The 24,474-nt window shown below is 31.8% G+C and overlaps 9 protein-coding genes across 15 annotated transcripts in view; 6 read left to right on the top strand and 3 right to left on the bottom strand.

Annotated features, from left to right (window-relative positions):
* The window catches only part of LOC115243415 (serine/threonine-protein kinase ATR), an 11,684-nt gene extending 8,045 nt beyond the window's left edge, over positions 1-3,639 (top strand). For 2 of the 3 annotated variants that reach the window (XM_029820379.1, XM_029820381.1), the window contains 13 exons: positions 98-358; positions 447-672; positions 760-944; positions 1,026-1,216; positions 1,281-1,453; positions 1,542-1,685; positions 1,815-1,972; positions 2,055-2,286; positions 2,361-2,490; positions 2,578-2,692; positions 2,789-2,942; positions 3,106-3,342; positions 3,417-3,599. In XM_029820379.1, the coding sequence (XP_029676239.1) occupies positions 98-358; positions 447-672; positions 760-944; positions 1,026-1,216; positions 1,281-1,453; positions 1,542-1,685; positions 1,815-1,972; positions 2,055-2,286; positions 2,361-2,490; positions 2,578-2,692; positions 2,789-2,942; positions 3,106-3,342; positions 3,417-3,599 (2,389 nt within the window). Of the gene's footprint in view, positions 1-97; positions 359-446; positions 673-759; positions 945-1,025; positions 1,217-1,280; positions 1,454-1,541; positions 1,686-1,814; positions 1,973-2,054; positions 2,287-2,360; positions 2,491-2,577; positions 2,693-2,788; positions 2,943-3,105; positions 3,343-3,416 lie in introns of all 3 variants that reach the window. The other variant, XM_029820378.1, reaches the window with a different exon arrangement.
* On the bottom strand, positions 3,012-5,205 carry LOC115243417 (odorant receptor 13a-like). Of its 2 annotated transcripts, XM_029820384.1 has the most exons (7): positions 4,919-5,205; positions 4,686-4,838; positions 4,505-4,593; positions 4,216-4,429; positions 3,985-4,140; positions 3,639-3,882; positions 3,012-3,322 (listed from the first exon to the last, which is right to left on the bottom strand). In XM_029820384.1, the coding sequence occupies exons 1-6, from the start codon at positions 5,009-5,011 to the stop codon at positions 3,808-3,810; spliced, it is 780 nt and encodes a 259-aa protein (XP_029676244.1). In that variant the 5' UTR covers positions 5,012-5,205; the 3' UTR covers positions 3,012-3,322; positions 3,639-3,807. The 2 variants fall into 2 exon arrangements, with proteins under 2 accessions (XP_029676244.1, XP_029676243.1); XM_029820383.1 differs by having other exon boundaries at positions 4,216-4,593.
* Positions 5,206-6,241: 1,036 nt separating this feature from the next.
* On the bottom strand, positions 6,242-8,947 carry LOC115243416 (actin-like protein 6B). The gene is made up of 6 exons (XM_029820382.1): positions 8,787-8,947; positions 8,274-8,619; positions 7,845-8,174; positions 7,526-7,777; positions 7,235-7,432; positions 6,242-7,156 (listed from the first exon to the last, which is right to left on the bottom strand). The coding sequence occupies exons 2-6, from the start codon at positions 8,598-8,600 to the stop codon at positions 6,941-6,943; spliced, it is 1,323 nt and encodes a 440-aa protein (XP_029676242.1). The 5' UTR covers positions 8,601-8,619; positions 8,787-8,947; the 3' UTR covers positions 6,242-6,940.
* A 1,003-nt stretch (positions 8,948-9,950) lies between these two features.
* LOC115243629 (DNA-directed RNA polymerases I, II, and III subunit RPABC2-like) lies at positions 9,951-10,885 on the top strand. The gene is made up of 3 exons (XM_029820763.1): positions 9,951-10,071; positions 10,347-10,499; positions 10,584-10,885. The coding sequence occupies exons 1-3, from the start codon at positions 10,046-10,048 to the stop codon at positions 10,792-10,794; spliced, it is 390 nt and encodes a 129-aa protein (XP_029676623.1). The 5' UTR covers positions 9,951-10,045; the 3' UTR covers positions 10,795-10,885.
* Positions 10,886-11,031: 146 nt separating this feature from the next.
* On the top strand, positions 11,032-11,669 carry LOC115243630 (mitochondrial import receptor subunit TOM7 homolog). The gene is made up of 3 exons (XM_029820764.1): positions 11,032-11,282; positions 11,369-11,417; positions 11,516-11,669. The coding sequence occupies exons 1-3, from the start codon at positions 11,183-11,185 to the stop codon at positions 11,529-11,531; spliced, it is 165 nt and encodes a 54-aa protein (XP_029676624.1). The 5' UTR covers positions 11,032-11,182; the 3' UTR covers positions 11,532-11,669.
* A 962-nt stretch (positions 11,670-12,631) lies between these two features.
* On the top strand, positions 12,632-14,993 carry LOC115243353 (aurora kinase C-like). 2 transcript variants are annotated; one of them, XM_029820268.1, is made up of 6 exons: positions 12,632-12,894; positions 12,986-13,605; positions 13,717-13,851; positions 13,920-14,310; positions 14,395-14,487; positions 14,774-14,993. In XM_029820268.1, exons 2-5 carry the CDS (start codon positions 13,034-13,036, stop codon positions 14,485-14,487), a joined length of 1,191 nt encoding a protein of 396 aa, XP_029676128.1. In that variant the 5' UTR covers positions 12,632-12,894; positions 12,986-13,033; the 3' UTR covers positions 14,774-14,993. The 2 variants fall into 2 exon arrangements, with proteins under 2 accessions (XP_029676128.1, XP_029676127.1); XM_029820267.1 differs by having other exon boundaries at positions 14,395-14,993.
* On the bottom strand, positions 14,990-20,115 carry LOC115243346 (nuclear valosin-containing protein-like). The gene is made up of 11 exons (XM_029820258.1): positions 19,669-20,115; positions 19,258-19,476; positions 18,844-19,185; positions 17,874-18,197; positions 17,406-17,625; positions 17,028-17,310; positions 16,509-16,956; positions 16,225-16,392; positions 15,838-16,164; positions 15,511-15,729; positions 14,990-15,433 (listed from the first exon to the last, which is right to left on the bottom strand). Exons 1-11 carry the CDS (start codon positions 19,816-19,818, stop codon positions 15,308-15,310), a joined length of 2,826 nt encoding a protein of 941 aa, XP_029676118.1. The 5' UTR covers positions 19,819-20,115; the 3' UTR covers positions 14,990-15,307.
* Positions 20,116-20,899: 784 nt separating this feature from the next.
* LOC115243364 (NADH dehydrogenase [ubiquinone] iron-sulfur protein 5) lies at positions 20,900-21,328 on the top strand. Its single transcript, XM_029820292.1, has one exon. The coding sequence runs from the start codon at positions 20,907-20,909 to the stop codon at positions 21,234-21,236; it is 330 nt and encodes a 109-aa protein (XP_029676152.1). The 5' UTR covers positions 20,900-20,906; the 3' UTR covers positions 21,237-21,328.
* Positions 21,329-21,759: 431 nt separating this feature from the next.
* On the top strand, positions 21,760-24,169 carry LOC115243356 (ATP synthase subunit gamma, mitochondrial). Of its 3 annotated transcripts, none has more exons than XM_029820271.1 (3): positions 21,760-21,915; positions 22,687-23,236; positions 23,574-24,169. In XM_029820271.1, the coding sequence occupies exons 1-3, from the start codon at positions 21,777-21,779 to the stop codon at positions 23,938-23,940; spliced, it is 1,056 nt and encodes a 351-aa protein (XP_029676131.1). In that variant the 5' UTR covers positions 21,760-21,776; the 3' UTR covers positions 23,941-24,169. The 3 variants fall into 3 exon arrangements, with proteins under 3 accessions (XP_029676131.1, XP_029676133.1, XP_029676132.1); XM_029820273.1 differs by lacking the exon at positions 21,760-21,915 and adding an exon at positions 21,934-22,016 and having other exon boundaries at positions 23,574-23,995; XM_029820272.1 differs by lacking the exon at positions 21,760-21,915 and adding an exon at positions 22,031-22,135 and having other exon boundaries at positions 23,574-23,995.
* The last annotated feature ends 305 nt before the right edge of the window (positions 24,170-24,474 follow it).

Below are 24,474 nucleotides of genomic sequence, written 5' to 3' on the forward strand. Positions count from 1 at the left end.
TATATATATAAAATTATTTCTATATTCTTTCTTTTTCACACACACACACACACGCAGACACATATGCATTATAATGTTCTTGTCATATCATTTCCAGATTACATATATTGAATGAATTTGACAAAGCAGTTTCAATGATGCTAAACAATGCAGAAGGTCTTCCAGCAATGCTGGAAGAATGGGAAGAACGCGGACAATTATTGAGGGCATCTCGTGGTCTAGAATTTGTCCTGAGTATGCGTAGAGCTACTTTGGATTTAGCTGTGCAATTACAACACAAAATTCACAATACAGAGAATTCGATGCTTAAGCAAGAAATTGGTAAAATTTGGTTGAAAAGCGCCAAAATTGCTAGAAAGTATGTATTTTATGTATGTATATATATATATGTATGACTCTTTGGCTTTAAATATAATTTTTATGTTAATTAAATTTTTTTACATTAGGGCTGGCTTGCATCAACAAGCATATATGCATATTTTATCAGCTAGTGATACATGTCCACCACAACCATTGTATATAGAACAAGCTCAACTATATTGGCAAAAGGGTTGTCAAGAGAATGCTTTCATTACTTTAAATCGTAGTTTTTTAAATTATTTCAAACCAGCACAATATTACAAGCAATTATCTTCAGGAGATTGTAATGAAGAAAGAAAACAATATGCAAAGGTTTGTAATGCTAAAACACAAAATTATTAATTATCAAGAAATATAATATTTATAATTGTTTTATATTTATATTTGTGTGTTTCACAGGCAAAACTTCTTTTTGCGAAATATAACGATGAAACTCTCAATGTTGATACAGATGGTTGTATCATTAATTACAAAGAAGCGATAGAAGTATGGAGAGGATGGGAAAAAAGTTGGGTATTATGCGCTCAATATTATGACACTATCGTTGAGAGAATGTCTGAAGAAGACAAAGATAGAAACAGACAGTAAGTTTGCTTCAATATAACTTCATTTTGTCATGATATTGAAATTAGAATTATGATTGAAATTATACTTATTATTAACAGAGATCTGCAAGTGCATATGATGAACTTTTATGGCAAATCGCTTCAATATGGTTGCAAATACATTCACCATTCAATGCCTAAGATGTTGACCATCTGGTTGGATCATGCTTCTCGTGCTACGATTACTTCCGACCCAGCAGATATTGTTAGACTCCGTCAAGATCGTCTAATAAAGATGACTCAGATTATGGGTATCTATTTATGAATTAATAATAAAAGATCGATTTATGATAATAATCAGTTTTCATGTTGCAGATGTCTATCATCATAGATTACCGACTTTCATGTGGCTGACGGCATTCAGCCAGCTTGTATCGCGAATTTGTCATCCATGTCTGCAAGTGCAAAATACTCTTTGCACAATTTTGGTGAAATTAATTTCTGCATATCCTCAGCATTGCTTATGGATGATGGCATCAGTTTTTAACGTATATTTTATTAATATTAATAATATTACACACTATTTTATAAGATAAATAGAAATATATAGAATCTGCTCTTTTGTTAATTTTGTAGTCTTCATACCCGGCGCGACAGAAACGATGTCAGGAAATCTTAAATCATGCACAATTGAAAACACCGGCGATGTCTAAGCTTATCAAAGACTTTCACAGACTTTGGGAAAGATTGATTGAATTATCTAATAAAACAATACCAGACGTAAGTTTCGTTATTCAATCGTAATATGTGCAAGATTAGAGTTATAATGGAATAGTATATATGACAGGATATATCATGAATTAATAATGTGTATAATCTACTAATACACTTCTTATTTTTTTACAATAGGGGATGTTAAATACCACAGTGAATCACTTGTCAAAAAATTTGCCGAGATTACTCGCAAGTAAAGATTTCAGTCCAATTATGATGCCAACAACAAAGTTTAGGCAACTACATCTTCCATCTAAGAATACTTCAATTGAAAATCATAATCCATTCCTATTGTACATATCGCAATTATTATCAAAATATTATTTTTATTGTAATATGATATATTTCACATTATCTTTTATAACATATATGCAGGAGATGGGTACATATCACGAAAATAGAAGAAAACGTGGTAATAATGCCGTCGCTTCAACGACCGCGACGAATTGCATTGAGAGGATCGGATGGTAAAGAATATCTGTTCATGTGCAAACCAAAAGACGATTTACGCAAAGATTTCAGATTGATGGAATTCAATGATATCGTAAATAAGTATCTTCAAAATGACCGAGAATCACGACAAAGGAGGCTCTACATACGAACATATGTAAGATCTGTCCCTGATACATATTCGATTCATATTCGATTTTGAATAAATCATTAATTATTCTCGATTTGCAGAGTGTGGTGCCATTAAACGAAGAATGTGGTTTAATAGAATGGGTACCAAACTTGGTTGGTTTTCGACCTACTATTATGAATTTGTATAGGGAAAGATGTACAAATAAAGAACTTAAAACAATGTTATGTTGTAAGTTATGATAATTTGATTACTAAGAATATTTAAAATTTAATTTTAAAAACATTATCTCATCTCGTGTTTAAATTTTTTTATTAGCTTTGAAGGATTCATTAGAAAAGAAGAAACAAATGTTTCTAGACAAACTATTGCCACGGCATCCTCCTGTGTTTGCTGATTGGTTTCGCATTATGTTTCCTGATCCATATGGATGGTATGTCAGTAAAATATATTCTATTACTATCCTAATACATTTTGCTCTCGTAATTTTTTACATGTGTAAATATTAATTATTTAACTTTTAAAAAAGGTATGAGGCTCGTACTGCATATATTAGAACAACCGCTGTTATGTCCATGGTGGGTTACATACTTGGACTTGGAGACCGTCACGGAGAGAATATATTATTTGATTCTAAATGTGGAGACTGTGTACATGTTGATTTTAACTGCTTATTCAACAGGGTAAATAGTTCTCATAACTAATGAAAGTTCGGAGAACAAATCATAACGTGTTCAACTTATAAATCTCTCTTGTATATTATATTTTTATTATTACATATATGTATCAACATGTTATTGTTGCATTTCGTCCTATCAAATAATACATTATAATATATATTCTTAGGGCGAACTTTTTGATTGGCCTGAACGTATACCATTTCGCTTGACACATAATATGGTAAACGCTATGGGTCCCCTTAAAATTGAAGGACCATTCAGACGCGCTTGCCAAATTACCATGCGAGTACTTCGGCAAGAATCGAGCACATTACTGAGTGTACTCACACCTTTCGTCTATGATCCTCTTGTCAGTTGGAATAGGAATCAACCTGGTGATGCAGCTGAAAAAACAAATGAAAAAGTATAAAAATACTCTTCTCTTATGTCAAATTGTGCAAGGAATAAGAACAATACATTTATTTTTATGTATTTTAGGCTGTAGAACATATAAAGAACATTGAACAACGATTAAAAGGCTTGATTCGTTATCCTGGAAGGAAGGCAGAAAATATTGCATTACATCTTAGTGTTGAAGGACAAACTAATCATTTGATTTTAGAAGCGACAAATATAGATAATCTGTGCCAAATGTATTTTGGTTGGGGTGCATATTTATAACAAGTGGTATAGAATATCAAGAGTGACAGAAATACTCACAGCATTTTATACCAATAGGATAGAATAATGTACAATAATGTAATGTACAGTATTGTACTAGTCACGTGCTATATTGTCAGAACTTCTACATATAATTTTGAATTATTATTATTATCTTTTCTAAATATTTTAATATCTTAATCAATAATCTACACACAATTTTATTCAATTATAGTTTGACATTAGTTTCATCTGAGCTAAAACTTCGAAGCAGCATAAAGTATGAGACAGCAGTGCTCAACACCTATAAATCAGAAGAAAAATTAAAATATTTTTTTGTTTACATATAGAAATCACATAATTCTCATACATTTTCTAATATAATAATGAGATAATTTCTACTTACCGCATTAAAATTTTCCAAATGCATTACATAAAATTTTCCTGCAGTAATCTTACTAGATTTTTGACTACGCAACATAAGTAAACATATTTCAGTTTTAAATGAAATCGGCAATTCATACCAAGCAATTGTATATATAGTTCTACTGATCATAGAACTCTGTGATAAAAAAATATCTATATATATTATCTTTATAAGATACTAATTTTATTTCACTGTCCACTATCCACACACCTCATATATCAAAGCATCACCAGGAATACAAAAAAGCAGCAATTGAAAAAGTGCCATGATTAAATACGAGATATATTTAATCGATTTAGAAATTATACTTGTAGTTATACTTGCAGTCGCAATTTGAAGACCTACTAGACAGATTATGAGACTGCTAGCTACTGTTTGTAGAAATAACATTGGACTAAAAATTGTTTCCATATAATCACAAAACCTAGATGTAATATTATGATATTTTACTTTATAATCATATTGTATATCAAAATAACAATTTAAAATTATTATATACCAAAGGACCACATGATGATGTTTAATAAGATCTATTATTTGTAATTTAATTTTTTGCACAATACTTTCTTCAATGTATACATGTTGCATCTGGAAATAAGAGAAAAAACTATTAATACATAATATTAGCTGTTCCAAACGTATTTATAATGATATGGAAGGCTTTTGAAATAGATACTAACGAGATCAATTTCAGTGTCCATATTTTCTATCTTTTCATGAAGTACTTTAAAATGTCCACATGTGTGAAATAGTGCTGTTGCAATTAAAGTATCAGTTCCCAGAATAACAAGGCCACATAAGCTTGTTGCTACCATTTGCGAAAGATAAATAATCTATGTAAACAGGATATGTACACAGGATATTATCACACATCCTCAATAGTTCGATAAACCGGAAAAGGTATATCTCTTACCTCATACATTGGAAAATTATAATAATTTTCTGGATATAAAGCTATGAATGGAAAATGCTTTGTACTATTATTATCATTGGTATTTTTGATCATAGTAACAAATATCTCAATTATAGGTAGACTGAAGAAAAATACTAAAGAATTACAAATTAAGAATAAATATCCTTTAGTATATAAAGATCCTTTTTTCACATATCTATGAATAATAAGTAGTAGTGAATAACTAGTACACGCGCGCGCATAAATAATACGTGTGTTGCGCTACACTTAAGTGCATCTGTTATGTATGTAATTTGGAAAAAATTTTATTTACATTGCATATACATTTGCATGTTTCGAAACATGTGCCGTCATTATTTCCCAATAATCTGTTAACATATATTCTATAAAAAAATCCATTTTCTTTCTGTTTCTTACCCAAACCAGCGATTTTAATATGGCAAGTAAGATAGTGAGCAATACTGAACTGTAAAAATGTATATGAATTAAATAAGATGATTTGAATCTTGCTCTTAAAACCAAATCAATCATAATCAATCATAATCAAATTGCAATATAGCATATGTGTGTGTAGAATTTGGTTTGTGTCAATAATGGGGAATCGTGAACACATCATACCTCGTTTCCAGTACTATAGCCAAATCGTTCCAATTTTGATAAATTTGCATTATTTGTGGTATAACAATGGCAAACATACACATGCAACACATGATATATCTTACAATACTCGTTGGATAAAGGCCAACAAACTTTAAAACTTTTCTATTAATAAATACAAAATTATTGACATTTCTCTCCATTTTACTTAAAAGGATATATAATCAGAAATAAAATTTTGGAAGAAACTAATATTCACGAACTTTATATATCAGACATCTATGCTAGCTAATACCGATAAAAACAATATTAGAGAGATCTACAAATGAACATTATAAATTATTTGATGTTTGAAAAAGTATTATCGGCCTTTCGCAGTTTGCATTCTATACTTTTTTTAATTTTCTTAATTAATTGTTCATTCTATTGAAGCAATTAGCAAACATTACTGGTTAGTACTGAGCCAATTAGTAGGTGACTGTATTAAAGATCTACACAGAGGTGCAAGACATGAAATGTAGGCTTTATAACTACCCTATGTTCATTAATATTTCAAACCTAATAATAGCTAATTTGCCAGATCAACATCTATCATTATTGTAGGCACACAAAGACAAATTGTACTTTTCTTCAGTATGTCTTTTTACTTATACAGTTTAATAAATAATGATGCTTCTTTGATCAACTACTAATTAAGGTATTTGAAAAGAGACAAATTCCTTTTCCTTTGTACTTCCATCTTATACCTATTTATTATTTCAATGGAAAATACATGTATGTACTATAGAAGGAAAGTTGCGCGTTTCAGGTGAACATATGCTCTTTACTTCCTTTCTTGTAATAACATTTGTTATAGCGGGATCAAATATCCACAATTCCAAACGTGACGCGTATAACATTACTGGCAGTGAGACTAACAGGACATTGTGCAAATGTGGTGAAATTGATGGAATTACAGATAACAAGTTTAGACAGAGCCTTTGCTATGGTAAGTTTTATAAAAAATCTTATTACAATTTACAAAATTTCGTCGTTTTTCCATAGGGCATATCGGTAATAAATAAAGATAATAATTTTTCTATTTCATTTGCTTATAGCATAATTTGGAACATAAAGTGTAATATCATTTATAATATACTTATCTATATGTATTGCATGCGCAAATGCTATAGTAGACATTATAATTTGATATAACATCACAAGTATATTTGTTACCATAATATAACATTATAAAAAGTAATTTTATGTAAAAAGATGTTTTATGATCTCATATTCTTTATGAATAATAAAACAATGCACACACAATATCATAGAATGTAGGTTTTTGTGTCCCGAAAATTGTACTCACTCTCTGTGCAATGTTTCTCTGTACAAATCTGACGCTCTAATATGACTCGATGAAAACATACAACGAAGTATCACGGTTTAAGGACATTTTCTTTCTACTTGACTCTTTCCGCTCTCTTCATATTCCTGACTGGAGATCCACATTTGTTGGAAAGTACCGATCGATGCCAAAATTGAACCACCTATCCAAGCTCCAAATCTCCTTTCCGCGCAACCGTTCGCGCTAATCAATTTGAGACGCATGCTAGAAGGTATTCTCATGGACAAATCTCTATTCAAGCGCTCCGGAAAACCCTATATGAAACAATGATCTATTGGTATATGCAACAACAAAATTATTTATAACTAATATCCTATTTATTAAAATTGTACCTGAATAAACGAATTGCCACCAGTTACCACAACACTCCCATAAAGCGCAGGTCGTACATCAACGTCGCACATGCCAACACTGGTCGTGACAATATGCCCTACTCCCAACATAGTATTACCAACCATACCTCCGCGCATCTGTACCATGCTAGGATCAAATAACGCTTCTGGTATTCGAAATCTTTCACTTCCAAAGTCCTTCAAAATTTTTATTTTGGTCATCTCTTGTTTTATTAACCAGATACAATTTTATATAAAGTCGGAGAAACATTATTTAAGATATATATATACCTGATGATATCCAATAGGGAATTCATATTGTACTGCAGGAATTGTAGAAACAATTTTCTCATCATATGGCGTTTCTGATATCTGGAGAACTGTGGCCTGAAAATCCTGAATTACTTTCTTCACCATGTAATTATGCCAAGACTTAGTGACTTCAGGTAAACCTTTCTTTTTAACCCATCGTGGTTTATCATGATCCTTGACTACCTCTTTGCTACCCACCATATAAGGGGGAGATAAATCGATATCATTGTCCTGCATTTAATTGAGATAAGTAAAATGAAGAAGATTTGAAAGTATTTAAATACACATATTCATATACCTGTAAGAACTGTCTGCATTGCATACTTATATAATCTCCGCCAAGGGGAGATTTAACAATAGCTTGTGTCAATACAAATCCATCTTGCACAGGTACTGCAGAAGTATGTGTAGCACCACTATCAACAACAATACCAGTTGCTCTGCCATTTGCAAATGCAGCTAGAACTGCATTCTTCACAAGAAAATAAGCTGGTACATTGTATTTTTCAAACATTAATTCGGTTAGCTTTTCCCTCTTGCTGCGCATATTCCACGGTGATTCAGAGAATAATACAGGATGATATTCAGCATCAGATTGGATTATTTTTGAATATGTATAATCTAAAACCTAAAAGAGAGGTAAATATATACAGCTAAGTATCTTCAATATGAAAAATTTAATGCATATAACACTTAAATTTTATATCAAGTATTACTCATTTCCTACCTTTTCAAAATGATCCCAATCTTCAATCATACCATCTTTCATATAATTCGCAATCTCCATATTTTTCCGTGGAACATGAAGAATTGTGGTATCGATGTAATATTTGGTTCCGCTTTGCGTGATATTGTTATCAGGCTTCTTATCATCGATATCCATAGGCTCGTTCTTAGTAACTGTACCATTGGCATCTTCTCCAATACCAACAACAGCTGGGATTTCTGCCTTTGGGGTATCTTCCTGAGCATAGCCCACTCTTAAGGAATGATGGCCCAAATCAAAGACTAATGCTCCTATCTCATCTCCACCATAAAGCATACCTCCAGACATCTTGAAGATTGTAGGATTTCTTTAAGAGAATAACGTTTATAAGTGTTAACTTATAATATGACTTCTCTTTTCTTTCTTCTCTTGATATTATTAAATATTATTGCCCGATAGTAACGGCAACTAATACTAATACAGCAAATCTTCTATCTTAAATACTGTATCATCCATAAATGAGTAAATACTCACCCCGTGACTTCCTTACAAAAATAACTCAAGGAAAGTGAGTATATGTCTATTTAACGACAACATGAACATTTATTCTTGTGACTTTTACGATACACGTATCAACCATAACCTCTACTTGGCAAGACGCTTTCAATGCCGCCGCAGGGATTCATAATGGCGGCATAGCTACGCTCCATTGGACGAGACAAAAATTTCGAAGCGTTTGATTGACCAATCAGGATGAAAGAATTTTTAAAACCCCGTATCAGACTACGCATTGAAAATTAAAGATTAAAAAATTGAAATTTGTCTAATCAGAACAAAAGGAGCTAAAATTTCTTTGTTCCGATCAAATTCCAATCTGCAATCTCAATTTACGTAATCTCTGATACGGGCTTTAGCCAATTAAAATCATTCAAAGCTTTTGTAGCGTCAAACTATTAGTGCCGGTCCACAATAGGTGATTTGACTGTCAAAGTATTAAATCACCTTTTGCGTAATGCGCATGCGTCTATAATGAAGAATTCACACTGCATCCGATTTCCGATGTATGATGTCAGATATCCGATATCCAATAAGAAAGTTTGTTTTATATAAAACAAACTCCTATTGGATATCGGACATTGTACATCAGAAATCGGACGCAGTATAAATCCTCCATTAGCGTGCATTTATATAGCGTTTTCGAATGAACGGATTTTAATCCATCCCGGATCAATTAATCACTATTTTACTATGAATTCAAGTCTTTTATTGGCAAAAACAATACAATGACGTCATTAATAAATCTTGGGTCGATCAAATCTGTTTCATTCGAAAACGCTAAGTGCCGGTCTACAGTAGATTTAAGCCCTAAGCCTTAAGAAATTGACTAATCACAGTCGAGTATTCTCCTCATACTTGATTGTGATTGGTCAATTTCTTAAGGCTTAGAGCTTAAATCACTATTGTAGACCGGCACTTAGCGTTTTCGAATGAAACAGGTTTGATTGACCCAAGATTTATTAATGACGTCATTGCATTGTTTTTGCCAATAAAAGACTTGAATTCATAGTAAAATAGTGATTAATTGATTCGGGATGGATTAAAATCCGTTCATTCGAAAACGCTATATGAATGCATGCTAATGGAGGATTTATCAGGTATATATATATTCATAAATATGAAACCGGAATTTTTGTATAGAAAATACACGTTTATTTCTCTGCCAACGTGAATGATCCAATATCAAGCGACGCGGTAGTAGTGTATCTGTGGCTTGTATATATGCTAAATAAAAAATGGCTGATGATTTTGATGGAGACGAGTAAGTATAATGCCAGTTTCTTTGACGTATATACATACAGAAGCATATGCATGTTGGTATATAGGAATATACATTTTATAGGTTATTTTGCATTTCATTAATATCACTCATTATGCAGACGAATTTTTTTTATAATTTATGTGCTATTCTTGTTGTAAACTAAAAACAATAGGTTGAACTAAAAAACAAGTAGTTGAAAATTATTGAATTAATAGTTTCTCTGTATAGTTTATATATATAATTAATATTATTCCGGTTAATCTTATTATTTGTAGGGTCGCAGATGATTTCGATGATGTAGACGACGAGGACAACATCGAATTAGAGCCCCAAGAAGATGATGGTGAAAATATCGAATTGTTGAATGCTAATGAAGCTACTGCTGGTGTTCAAAAGTCAAAAAGGATAACAACAAGATATATGACAAAGTATGTGTATTATATATGATATATTATTTGCATAGAGTGAAAATATAAATAACTTTAGCGATATATTAAATTTTTATTTTACAGATATGAAAGGGCAAGAGTTTTAGGCACAAGAGCGTTACAAATAGCAATGTGTGCTCCTGTAATGGTAGAATTAGAAGGGGAAACTGATCCGCTGCAAATTGCAATGAAGGAATTAAAGCAACGAAAAATTCCCATAATTATACGTCGCTACCTGCCTGATAACAGTTATGAAGATTGGGGCATTGACGAACTTATTATAATAGATCATTAATATTAGTATAAGTTGTACAAAATTCGGTATACCTTATATTAACTATGTATTATCAATACTACAATACATTATTTTATCATCTTACATTTTATATCAATGTATAATGAAATTTTTATATATTTTGTCTCCTAAAATTTTATTCCGTCTTCCTGCATAAGAGAAAAACGTTAATCATGAGTATAATTATAATACAATTCTCTTTATGTATTTTTTGAATGAAAAATGCAGATCTTATAGTTTACGATTTGACGCGAGAGGTCCTCGTGGTTTCTTTAGTCGCTCTTAACCTCGTTGATCAATTACTGCAAGATAAAAATTTCACGACAATTATTTAGCACGAATATACGAAATACCGATTGCAATACTAAGAAGACAAAAAAGTGACAAAATGAGTTTAAATCCGACCACAAAACAAAGAATAGCCATTGTTTTGGACGTAAGCAAATTTGTGTTTCAGTGGGGCTTTATTCCCGCCGTCCTCTTTTTAGGTTAGTTTCTAAATTTTATATAACATCACACACATCTCAAATATATATAGCAAGATATTGAAAGTTAAGAAAAATTTCATTTTTAGGATTCAGAAAAGGTGCAGACCCAGGCATGCCTGAATTAACTCTTATGAAGTAAGTAACTCGGAAACAGAATTTTTTACAGAACTGTTTCTTTTCAAAGAATTATACTTTTAAGAACAATATATTTTCTAACACTTTGTTTTTTTCAGCTTATTGTGGCAGTAAATTCTCTCTTCTTTTCATTAAAAAAAATTATATGTATTATGTATGTTATATAAAATACATTAATTGAAGACTATTATGTGATTGTTTCCCCCATACAATCAGAGTAATGGATTGTATTGTATTGAATAAATATTAAGACACACACACACACACACACATTAAGTGAAATAGATAATTTCTTATTATACATATATTTATTATATCTTGCAAAACATTGTGTTAATTCAAATATAAACAATAAACATTTATAGAAAAAAGATTCACAACTGTTTATATTAATTTTATAAAATTTCTTATCTGTATCATGAGATATCAGTTATGTTACAATGTGTATGTGTAAATTTTCTTTTCGCATGGAAGATTGGAAAATAACTGATGAGAATATGATTTTTAGTATCCACAAACAGAAAAACGATATTGCGAATCTAATTGGCTGCGCCATGTTGTTACTACTATCTTGGCTGCGTTCCGATATTCACTGCCAGTATTGAAAATCTATAGTGTACGTGATGTAAACTATAGATGTTCAGTACTGGCAGTGAATATCGGAACGCAGTCCTTGCCGAATATAATAGAGCGTGATGCATCTGAAGCCCGAATCACACTAGCGAGTTCTTATATTTAAGACCGTCTTAAGCACAATTTTAAGTCCGGATCTACAATAGGTGATTTAAGCCCTAAGCCTTAAGGGCATTCTACAATGACAGTAACAAGGCTGTAGGAGTAAAACCCGTATCAGACTACGCATTAAAACTTGAAGATTGAAAATTAAAGATTGGAATTTGACTAATCAGAAAAAAAGAAACTAAAATTTCTTTGTCCTGATTGGTCAAATTTCAATCTTCAATCTTCAATCTCAATTTTCAATGCGTAGTCTGATACGGGCTTCCTAAACCAATCACAGAGCCGTATTAGCATCTTAAGACATTACTTAAGACGGTCTTGAAATAAGAACTGACTATGAATACCGGCCTTAGTCAAGAATATTTTATCTGCGTTCGATATAAAATTAGTGGAGTCTCTTATCTATATTTTCGTTGTTAAATGTGACGTATTCGCATTGGCCAATCAACGAAGAGCATTCGGTTCAATCTTCAGTTTGATTTCGAAAAACCGTTTGAGGAGAGGTTGAGGAACCTTCCAACTTCCAACATTGACAATCATTTCGTTAAAAGTGAAGACTTTTTAAACATCGTATATTTTTATTCTTAGATAATTATTTAAATTGAATTCTTAGACAATCATTTATATGAAAAATATAATATTTTATTATTAAAAATAAATATAAGCTTCGTGTGTATATGATATTACATTGACGTTTATAAAACTTAAATACACGATAAAAGTTAAATGATACAGCACGGTATGTACATATATATTTCACGAATTATAATATAATTTTTCTCTGAAGTATAAATTACTGCAAAATATTCATGGCCTTATTTTTATTATAGATCTGGGATAAAAAATATCGACTGTGAAAAATAGACAGAAAACTTGAAATGGACAAAGAAAATAAGACACATCAGTTAACTACACAAGTATTGAAAGGCAGCAGTTTTAAAAGTTTGCATATTTCCAAAGCAGCTCCAACATATAATATTTTAAAAAATATGGAAAATGCAAATAATGACAAGAAAAAGATCTGTGAAATTAGCTCAACAAAAACTACAGACTTAGAAAAAAATAATATTGTGAAAAAATCTGTAGAATTAATGCCACCACCTAAATTAGCAATTGCACCTAAATCAATCAACTCTATCCAAGACCAACAAAAATCTAATAATGAACATAGCAAAGAAATAAGGGATAACAAAAGTGATGATGTTCAGAAAGTTTCCAGTTCAGATATAGCTAATACAAATACAGAAAATCAAAAAGAGAAGAGATGGGTATTGACAGATTTTGATATTGGTCGACCTTTAGGCAAGGGAAAATTTGGTAATGTATATTTAGCCAGAGAAAAAAGAACAAGATTTATAATAGCCATGAAGGTGCTTTTTAGATCCCAAATATCAGATGCGAATATTACGCATCAAGTAATAAGAGAGATAGAAATTCAAACCCATTTAAGGTATTACTTTTTATCGATTATCTATTATATTGAAGGATATATATATATGCATACATGTAATGAGTTAGATAAAATAAAAGTAATATTCGACATGGATCTTATTTTTCACAGGCATCCAAATATTTTGAGGATGTATGGATATTTCTATGATGATAAACGAATTTATTTAATATTAGAATATGCTCCAAAAGGAGAGCTATATAAAGAACTAAATAATCAACCTAATAAACGATTTGATGAAGTAAGGTAGGTGTTTATTGAAAAATTATTTTATATAAGCAATTAAAATTAATCAACTTTAAAAAAACTTTTAGAACAGCGAATTATATAGCTCAATTAGCAGATGCGTTAAAATATTGTCATAGTAAGAGTGTTATTCACCGTGACATTAAACCAGAAAATTTACTCCTTGGATTAAATGGCGAAATAAAAGTAGCCGACTTTGGATGGTCTGTGCATGCTCCTTCCTCTCGACGAGACACTTTATGTGGCACTTTAGATTATTTACCACCTGAAATGGTATCTGGCAAAACACATAATCACACTGTTGACTTTTGGAGTGTTGGAGTATTATGTTATGAATGCTTGGTTGGTAAGCCTCCTTTCTATGCAACAACTAATGATGAAACTTATGTGAACATAAAAAAATTGCGATACACATTTCCAAGCTTTGTTAGCGAAGATGCAAGAGATTTAATTTCAAAGGTAAGTTTAATAAGTAAAATTTAAATATTGATAGTATATATATATATTATTTTAGAACTTAATTCAAAACCAATTATATTTCAGCTAATAGTTATTGAGCCAGAAAAAAGATTAGATATGGATGGTGTTCTTAAGCATCCTTGGATTGTAAAAAACCGTAAACAGGAAAAGACATGAGTAAAATATAATTATATAATACAGCACATAATTGCATAAATCATATTATATAAATTTGTCACAATTCTGTATGCAATAATTATCACAGAAAATTAATAACAAATAATTTGTATATAATAGACTATTCATATCGTTTATGCCTTTAAAATATCCTCTCGTACATATATATGGTTTTGGGATATGTTTAGTGAGTTTTAGTTTAAATAATATTTAAAGTGATTTATGCAAAGTATATCAATAGTATTGACATCTTTTATAATTTTTCGATATCTGTTTTCTATTTTAGTGGAATAGACTATTGCTGTGAATCAAATATGATTAAATAAACTAAGAATGTATGAATGATTTGTGTATTGTGGTTATTAAAGAATATTTAATAGAGAATATACAAATAAATTAAAGACAAATAACATGAAATGGATTTTACTTTAAAATACATATGCTTTTATGTATGTGTGTGTGATTAAATTTACGCATGTAATAAAGAGTATATTATTGAATGTAAATTTTTATTGATGAAAATTTTATTAAGGATTCTTGTTACATTAAAGTCATACATGTACATGTTTTGTATACTCATGTATCTAAAAAATAACGACATAATGCAACTCTTTGTCTTAATCGTGCATTTTAAAATATCATTGATTATCATTACATTATTAAACATTAAAGCTACGTATATTTACGAATTGTCAATATGTGGAAACTAAACTACATCATTAAAGGAATACTTTTTGTCTGTTTTGTGTAAAAATTATATAAAGTGTTTGATAATGGAAGAATTATTTAGCAAATTTCATAAACTTTTAATAATTGTAACTCATGTTTCCATTGGTTCCATGACTACATCAACAATTGGTGCATCTATTGGCGTTTCCATTAGTGTAACTTCAGAGTTCTTTCTAACTGAATATAGCTTACTAAATTTTTCATAATATTTAATATCCTGTAAAATATATATCGTTTGTTATTTGTGTTATTATCTAAAATATGTTGAAACATATAAATCAAATAAATACTCGCCTTGTCGCGAACAGATGGTTGCACTTTATCAAATGCCCGATAAATGTGCTGCATAGAAATTTCTGATCGTCCATAACCAGCTATTATTTCCTTCAATGCTTCCATGCCAGCTTCCTTTATTAAAGCTGCTAAGTCTGCACCAGTATAACCTTCACATTTATCATTATATCCCACTTGATTTAAATCAACATCAGTAGCAAGCTTTGGTCTTGTTGCATTCTACAATAGGTTGCATAGGAGAGAAAATATAAATTATTTAATACAGTAAAATATTTCTTTGTATGTTTTATATATACATATATAAAGTATATAAATATATGTAAATACCTTTGTTATTGCACGTAAAATATCAACCCGATCTGATGCTGTCGGAAGACCAACATATAAAATTTTGTCTAATCTTCCTGGTCGCAAAACAGCTGAATCTATAATGTCAGGACGATTACTAGCGGCCATCAGAAATACTCCTTGTCGACTCTCCACACCGTCCATTTCTGTAAGCATTTGATTTACGACACGTGATGTTGCGGAATTATCGCCTTCTGTTCTCTTAGGACATAACGCATCTATTTCGTCGAAAAATATGACGCACGGCACCGAATTTTTTGCTCTTAAGAAACATTGACGAACTGCTTTCTCACTTTCGCCAACATACTAAAAATATAAAACAAAATCATTAGCTCCCTTACATTCTCCTTACTATGATAAACTTACCATGTTCAAAAGTTCAGGTCCTTTAACGGAAATAAAATTAATTCCAGCTTCATTAGCAATGGCTTTGGCCAATAATGTTTTTCCACAACCAGGTGGACCACATAATAATACTCCACTAGCAGCAGATAAACCTAATGCATTAAAGTGTTCAGTATGCTTAACAGGAGCCTGCAATATAAGTAATTATATCTAAATATATGCCGAAAATACGGTACTAAAATAAATAACTATGAAAATTTTAAAGGTATAAAATATCAAATATAAAATTTTATATTGATATTTACAAGAATTGCCATTTGTAATTCCTGTCGTATATCTTGCAGTGAGCCAACATCATCCCATGTTACATCGGGAACTGTTGCAAATCCTTCCCTTTTTGCTGAAGGTTGAACAACGCGTAAAGCAATTTCAAAATCACCATGCTCAATGCATAAGGTTGACAAACGCTCTGGGGAAAGTGGAGGTTCGCTACGCAACCAAGCCAGTAAGCTTGAAAAATCCGACGAATGTTCTTGTATTACATCCATTTCGGTAGTTTCTGAGCTTGGATTTTTAGGTGAGTCTCTCAGGTACGTAGAAGTGTCTTCTATTGCAGTAGAAGCTTCTGTTGTAATATTAGTATCAACTAAATTTTCCAAGTTTTCCTGTGTTTTCTTTTCAAATTGCTTATCAGTTTCGGTTATTTCTGGCAATTTTTCTGTCTGTTTTGATCTATTTAAATCCTCGAATACTCTATAAAATTTTATATATGTATTTATATTATACATATATGCACATGATTAAAATCATTTTTAAAGATTTACCTATCTACAGCAGCCATAGCAGCTTCTCTAATTAAGGCAACCAAATCTGCACCTACAAAACCTGGAGTAAGGGAAGCTATTGTCGACAAACTAATATTAGGAGCCAGTACAACGTTTTCAGTATGTACTGCTAGGATCTTAGCTCTTGCCTCTCTGTCTGGTATTCCGAGGCACACTTCACGATCAAAACGTCCTGCTCTTCTTAAAGCAGGATCTAATGAATCAGGTCGATTTGTCGCTCCAATTACCAATACTCTATCTCCATTTTCCTTTAGATTCAATTCTAATAGAAAGAAAGGAAAAGTTGTAATTGTGCTTTATAAAGACCGATATAGAAAATAGAAAATATAATGACAATATGAATCAATAGTATTTTACCATCTAAGCTTGACAATAATTGTGCAACAATTCTTCTTTCCATCTCTCTTTGAGCTGTAGCTCTATGTGGTGCAACAGCATCTATTTCATCCAAGAAAACAACACATGGTGCAAGAGTTAAAGCTTGCTCAAATAAGTCTCTAATACGAGCTTCACTCTCACCAGATACTCCAGCCACAAGCTCTGGACCTGCTACTTTTAGTAGAGGTATATTTAATTCCTAATAAAAAGGACACAAAATATTATTATGAGAGAGAACTACTTTTCTGCATATGAAAAAGAGAAAGAGAAAAAGAGAAAGAGAGAGAAAGAGAAACAGATATAGAGAAACAAAAATACAACTTCTAAAACTTTTACAATATCTACAGAATATTATGAATGTATTGTTTTATTCATTATAATAACTTAAATAGATAATTCTATTTGTAACATATATTAGAAATTTTCTAGAATTAAATATTATCTTACTCCCGCAACTGCATATGCCAATAATGTTTTCCCACATCCAGGAGGTCCATGAAGTAAGAATCCCCTTAGTGGAGATATACCAAGCTGTTTGAAGATTTCGGGATGTTTCATGTGGGCCAGTAATTTGCAGACAGTTTTTAAAATTTTGTCATTACCTCCTACATCAGAAAATGTAATTTTTGGTTCTGTGACAGGTATAGTTCTTGCCTTTTTCGTAACTGAGAACTGTCCATTATCATTTTCTTTGTCTCTTTGTCGTTTTCTTGTAGATTCTACTAGTACTTTTGTTATCTCATTATATTGTTTTGTTATCTCATTCACAGGCTGAAAAGTAACAGCGACAGATAGATATAAATATAGGATAAATATATATTTTATCTTTTAATCTATTATTGCTTATAACTTATTGTTAGCAATCTAAAATCTTAAGAGGATGCCGGATACCGACAGAATGCGAATATTAGTAGGATTGCAAAATATTTTTGTTGATTATAGATATCAACAAATCCTTTTCCATAATTAAAGTATACATAATAACGGAGTGCGGGGTTTATGATTTCATATGAAAAGTGAAAAAAAATTAAAAAATTACAGTTTTGTTATCGGCTTCTGCTGTCAACATTTACTTAATATAAAAAACCTGCAACTTGCACGTGCCTAACAAGTGAACTCCGCACTCGGCATTTTATCAAAAAGTATTAGTGAACTTCGAGAGGTGAGTTTAGAAGCTTTATAAAAAAGATTTTACTATGCAACATTTTGCACACCGAAATGTTTCTTACTAGGCTTTCAAATACATTTTCAAACGTTCACTTATATTCCTTCATGCATTTCCGAGTGGAGAGGTATCCTATTTTGCACGTACACACCGCAAAACCCTTATATTAAGCAAATATATAATTATTATGGCCGGTAAAACAGGACGGTCCGGCATCCTCTTAATCATGAAATCATATATAAATACACATACTGTTTTTGATTTCACAGGTATTTCTGATTTTGAAGCTAATGTTTCTGGTTTTGAGGCATGCATTTCTGGCTTTGAAACAGATGGTTCAGGATTTGAGGTAGATGTTTCTGGCTTTTCAGTAGCTGTTTCTGATTTTGGAGTAATCATTGAAGGTGTGTGCGAAGATTCATCTACTACATTACATACATCGAGTGCCTTTGTCTCTTTATCAGCTTTAGATTCATTTTTAGATATATCATCATCGCTACTAATGTCTATCAATTCTTTATCACTCGAGTTTCCATTCTGTTTCTTATACATATGTATTAGCATGTCACTTATTGAAGTCTGTTGCATCTCTGACTAAAATTGAATAGTTTTGTTAAAAATATTATACTTGTATAGATGTAACATTTAAGCAATATATTTAAATACCTCGACATCAACATCCTCAAAATCGTCGTCGTCATATGCAGGGGATTCGCGTATCGGAGGCTTCTTTGCAAATATTTCTGTAAGCTCATCGTAAGCCTTACGTACCATCCCACGAAATGCAGCACGTTTTTTATTACGATAGTCTCTGTATCGCCTCTGCAATGCATCTGCCATCTCATTGACATCAATGTACACCTTATTTTCATTTTCATGCATATACTGCAAAACGCTTCAAATTAGATATAGTTGCAGTGATATAAAAATTGAATTTTCCTAAATAATCATCGCGTTCGTATATTCGAAGAACATAGAGCTATCGATATAACATTCGCGCATTTTGTGTACGTGACAGATATATCATAATTTCGTCAAAGAAACAATCGAAATTAATAATCTCGTGTGACATGTTACCGTTTGCACGCGTGCGATCAACGTTTGATCCCGGAAACATCTCTGGTCCATTCTGTGCTTATTGTCCATGTGCCTCGACCTGTAATCACCACTCGATCCTTGTAGCGGAATGATATCGATTGACGAGTTCAATTTGCCCACTTTCTGCATATTCTCGGATCCAGCGAGATCAAAGAGACCGTGTGCAAATCCGTGTGTGAGAGACGAGACTTACAATTATTCTCGTGAATTATTCTCGATCCAAATCGACGTGACTTCAATTCAATTCACATCACTTACTGTAGTATACAATAGTATACAAATCTGTACAGGTCAATCCGCACTACTAGCGTAACATGGGAAAGAAAAACCGGCGTAATCGACACTTAGGCCGGTATTCATAGTCAGTTCTTATTTCAAGACCGTCTTAAGTAATGTCTTAAGATGCTAATACGGCTCTGTGATTGGTTTAGGACATCTTAAGATTGTGCTTAAGACGGTCTTAAATATAAGAACTGACTATGAATACCGGCCTTTAAATCGGACACAAATGGCAGTCAGCCAATCAGTAATTGGCGTTACAAATGCTACGAACCGTTTGATTGACAAATCAGAGATGCACTCCGTTTGACACTATTTTCGCTTCGAAGCGCAAGATTCTTTGCCCTGATTGGTCCATCAAACATTTCGAAACAGAGATAGCGTCAAATGAAATGCACTTCACAATCAGGACAAAGATTTCGTTGTCTCGATTGAATATTTCGAAGCATTTGTAATACCAAAAGGTATGTGTATTTGTATCTATGTATATTAGTATCTATGGTTGACACAATTATATAACCAAATTATTCAGGTGATTGAAAACAAATAATTGAAAGCTCGAGGTTTTATGTATGTCATTGGTAAGTAATACTGTACGGATTCTCGTTTTTACATGCGCGATAAAAACAATAATTACTATATAACATTATAAATTACGAAATATATATATGTATTACATTTATAGATAAGAGTGCTATTATGTTTTTCTTCTGTCATCCTTTATTAAATCATTATAAATACTTAAATTATGTATTATTGTTCGACAAAGAAGGTTGAAATCGAGAAATCTCTGTATCTCTTGAAAATTTATTAGGCTTCTTGGTTCGAGAGAATGTTCATAATAAAAATTATATCCAAGATATATCTTGAATGACGTATATGTCAAGTGGTATGTTATGCATTGCATATTTCTTAATTCTGCTCTTTTCAGGTACATTATGCTAAATCACGAGAATATCACTGGATTAAAATGGGGCGCGCCTTTGTTTAAGGGACCTGTTACAGATTTCTTGGCTAATGTACGAAATCTTCAATGTCTCAAGGAGTGTGCACAGTATGAGCTACAATATGTCGATTGTATGGAAGCGTACGGTTATCACAGGGGCAAGAAAGAATGCAGATTGATATTGGAAGATATGTATGAATGTGTGATGAAAACAAAAAGATTACATCGCATTGAAGTGATGGAGCAAGAGCGATACCGTCAGTATAGGAATGGTGAGAGGGAAAAACTTTGGGCAGAAACTCCACCACTCGATCTATTTTGAGTTATTGCTCTCTTCTAATACATATAGTTCATATATAGATATATTGTATACGCTATGATATGATTATAGATGACGTTTTATCATCTATTAAAAAAAAAAAAAAAAAAAAAAAAAAAAGTATTTGCAAATTCCTGTCTCTCTACTCCTAGGAATGCCTTGTCAATGTAATATTTGAAAATCGATATTTGTATCTTTCTCTATTTTTAAATTTATATTTTATTAATGTTCTTAATTTTCTTAATATATATAAATTTTCTAAAAAAAATTTGGTTAACCCATGTTATAGATACAAACTATGAAAAAATTATAACATTAGAAATCTCTCAAAAATCCATTGGCAATTTGTAGAAAGATCTGTTACGATACATGAATATCCAGAACTTTAACTATATAGTCAAAGATCCAAAATAATTATCTTTTTTCATATATATTTTTCTTTTCATACAATAAAATTTCCAATAATAATATAAGCATGAAATATAAATCGTACATAGATCTATACCACTTTTTCTTATCGATAGTGACGTTCACTGCTTACAGATGACGCGCGGATCTTCCTCGGTAATTGCGAATTCGCCTTACGATTGCGTTACGTGTGCACGGATCTCCTTCGTGGGTTTCCGCATACGGAAGCGAAGAGCTTTTTGTGATTTCGTGGAAATTATTTTCGGAACCAGTGGTGAGTCGATTTGTTTGCATTGCTCGTTCCAAGCTGCTCCCGAAATATTTGTGTCACGTACTCGATCTGATATTCTGTGAGAATGAGCTGAGGATTTATTCGTATGTGTGCACATTCCCTGACCAGCCCTCCCTGCTATTATGTAAATGATAGTGATACTGTGTGTGCCGTGTTTAAAATTGTCCATTATATTGTCAAAGTTTGTCAAACACATATTATTGTAATTATAAATTTAAATCGATTATATTCAAGTTTGCATATTATGATTACTTTATCAGCAAAAAATTATGAGTTAGAAAAAAGATATATTTTATAAACGGAGAGATATATGACTAGATGTATAAAAAGCCAACAATTTTTTCTTATAATACTTTTTTATGCAACATATTTATTATTTATAAAAAATTGTCATTTGCATAGATTATTTTGTCATAAGACTACTCACATGCAATATTAGTACTCTTGTATGTCATGGTTTTTCAATACATTTCTAATTACTGTGTTAATTTTTTACAGAATGACAATAAATTGAATTCTACATTTTAATTATCTGTAAATGATGCTGAAAGTAGCACGAGATAAGATATTTTTATCATAAAATTTAGTATAAGAATTGAAAATTAGCATTATGTAGGATATTTGAATATCCTGTTTCAAAAATAATAGTGTTAAATATATAATATATTTTGCAACTGGTAGCAAAAGAATTGTAATGATTGTTAGTTATGGTTTGAAAAATATCAATTAATCTCTAAAAATTTAAACTTATAGGGGTCCAATATCCAACAACAATGTTCAGCAATCGTCTGTCAACAATCCTGCGGTTGGCTGCGCAGGATCAGCAATGGCAACCACAGAGAGGAATGGCCACTCTCAAGACTATCTCTTTGCGTCTAAAGTCAGTCAAGAATATCCAAAAGATCACGCAATCCATGAAGATGGTGTCGGCCGCCAAGTACAATCGTGCAGAACGTGACTTGAGGCAGGCTCGTCCTCTCGGCGTTGGCACAAAGACGTTTTACGAACAGGCTGAGATCCAAGCGCCACCAGAGGATCCGAAAAAGCTCGTCATTGCCGTGACTAGCGATCGTGGTCTATGCGGCGCCGTGCACACTGGGGTATCTCGTAACATTCGCGATCGGTTGCTGGCTGATCCCAAGGAACGCGAGAACACAAAGATTATATGCATCGGTGAAAAATCCCGGGCGATCCTGCAACGACTATTTGCGAACAATATACTTTTTGTCGCATCCGAGGTTGGCCGTAAGCCGCCGACATTCAACGATGCAGCCAAAATAGCGATAGAAGTAATGAATAGTGGGTATGTTCAACTCAGTCAAATATATAAATCCAAACACGTTATATAGCGTAAATAATTAAATAATAATTATTTCAATAGATAACTTGTAATAATTATTAAATTACTATTTAAACAGTTAATTTTCAGTGCTATAATATATTATTCACTCTATATATATATATATATATATATATATTATACCTAACTTATATATTACTATTTAAATATTTGTGATTTGATTATTTGAATTTTTTTGTTTTGGATATGTAGAGCATGTATTTGTGGATTGTTAAATTTCGTTAAAGATAAAGCACACTGTACGAGTATGATGGATTATAACCATATTACTTTTTTGCAGTTATTCCTTTGGTTCCGGACGTATAGTGTACAACAAATTTAAATCTGTGGTGTCATATGCGGTTAATGATTTGCCACTGTTCGATAAAAACACGGTGGTTACCGCACCAAAGCTATCAGTGTACGACTCACTTGACGAGGAGGTGATACAAAGCTATTTGGAGTTCTCGCTTGCCTCATTGTTGTTTTATTCAATGAAAGAAGGTGCTTGCAGCGAACAATCCAGTCGTATGACAGCGATGGACAATGCCACCAAGAACGCCGGCGAGATGATTGACAAACTCACTCTCACTTTCAATCGCACTCGGCAGGCTGTGATCACTAGAGAATTGATTGAAATTATTTCCGGTGCCGCAGCTTTGGAATAAGAATATCCTGGAGGATAATTAGTTTCTCAATTTCTAGTGCAGGCAAATAGAATGAGAATGTATTGTTGGAAAAAGAAGAAAAACGAGAGGAGAAAAGTTCGTTATGCTGGCGAAAGATGAAATTCTCGATCGACTTGGATGGTGTTCGATCACGAACACCAAGAACTTTACAAATTTAACATTATTTATATGTCCAAGCTGTTCAATAAATCGATCAAATTAAAAAAAATCGCACGTTTCAATAAAATATAAGTTATATGTGTCCCATTATATAATAAAAATTCCATATAATCATATAAAAATTCTCTGCATAATCTATATGAAATTAATAAATTATGAATAAAATAAGAATGTGTAGGCAAATAATGCAGTACATTCAGCTTGCAATATGAACATATATGTGAATATGTACATAATAAATAAAGGTTGTAATCCAAAATTCACTGCCAGTATTGAAAATTTATTGTTCACGTAACGTATATTATAGATTTTCAATACTAGCAGTGAATTTTGGAACACGGCCACGGTCAAAGT

The sequence above is a fragment of the Formica exsecta genome, unplaced genomic scaffold (assembly GCF_003651465.1).
Source record: "Formica exsecta isolate Colony F162 unplaced genomic scaffold, ASM365146v1 scaffold72, whole genome shotgun sequence".
NCBI classification, from domain to species: Eukaryota; Metazoa; Arthropoda; class Insecta; order Hymenoptera; family Formicidae; genus Formica; species Formica exsecta.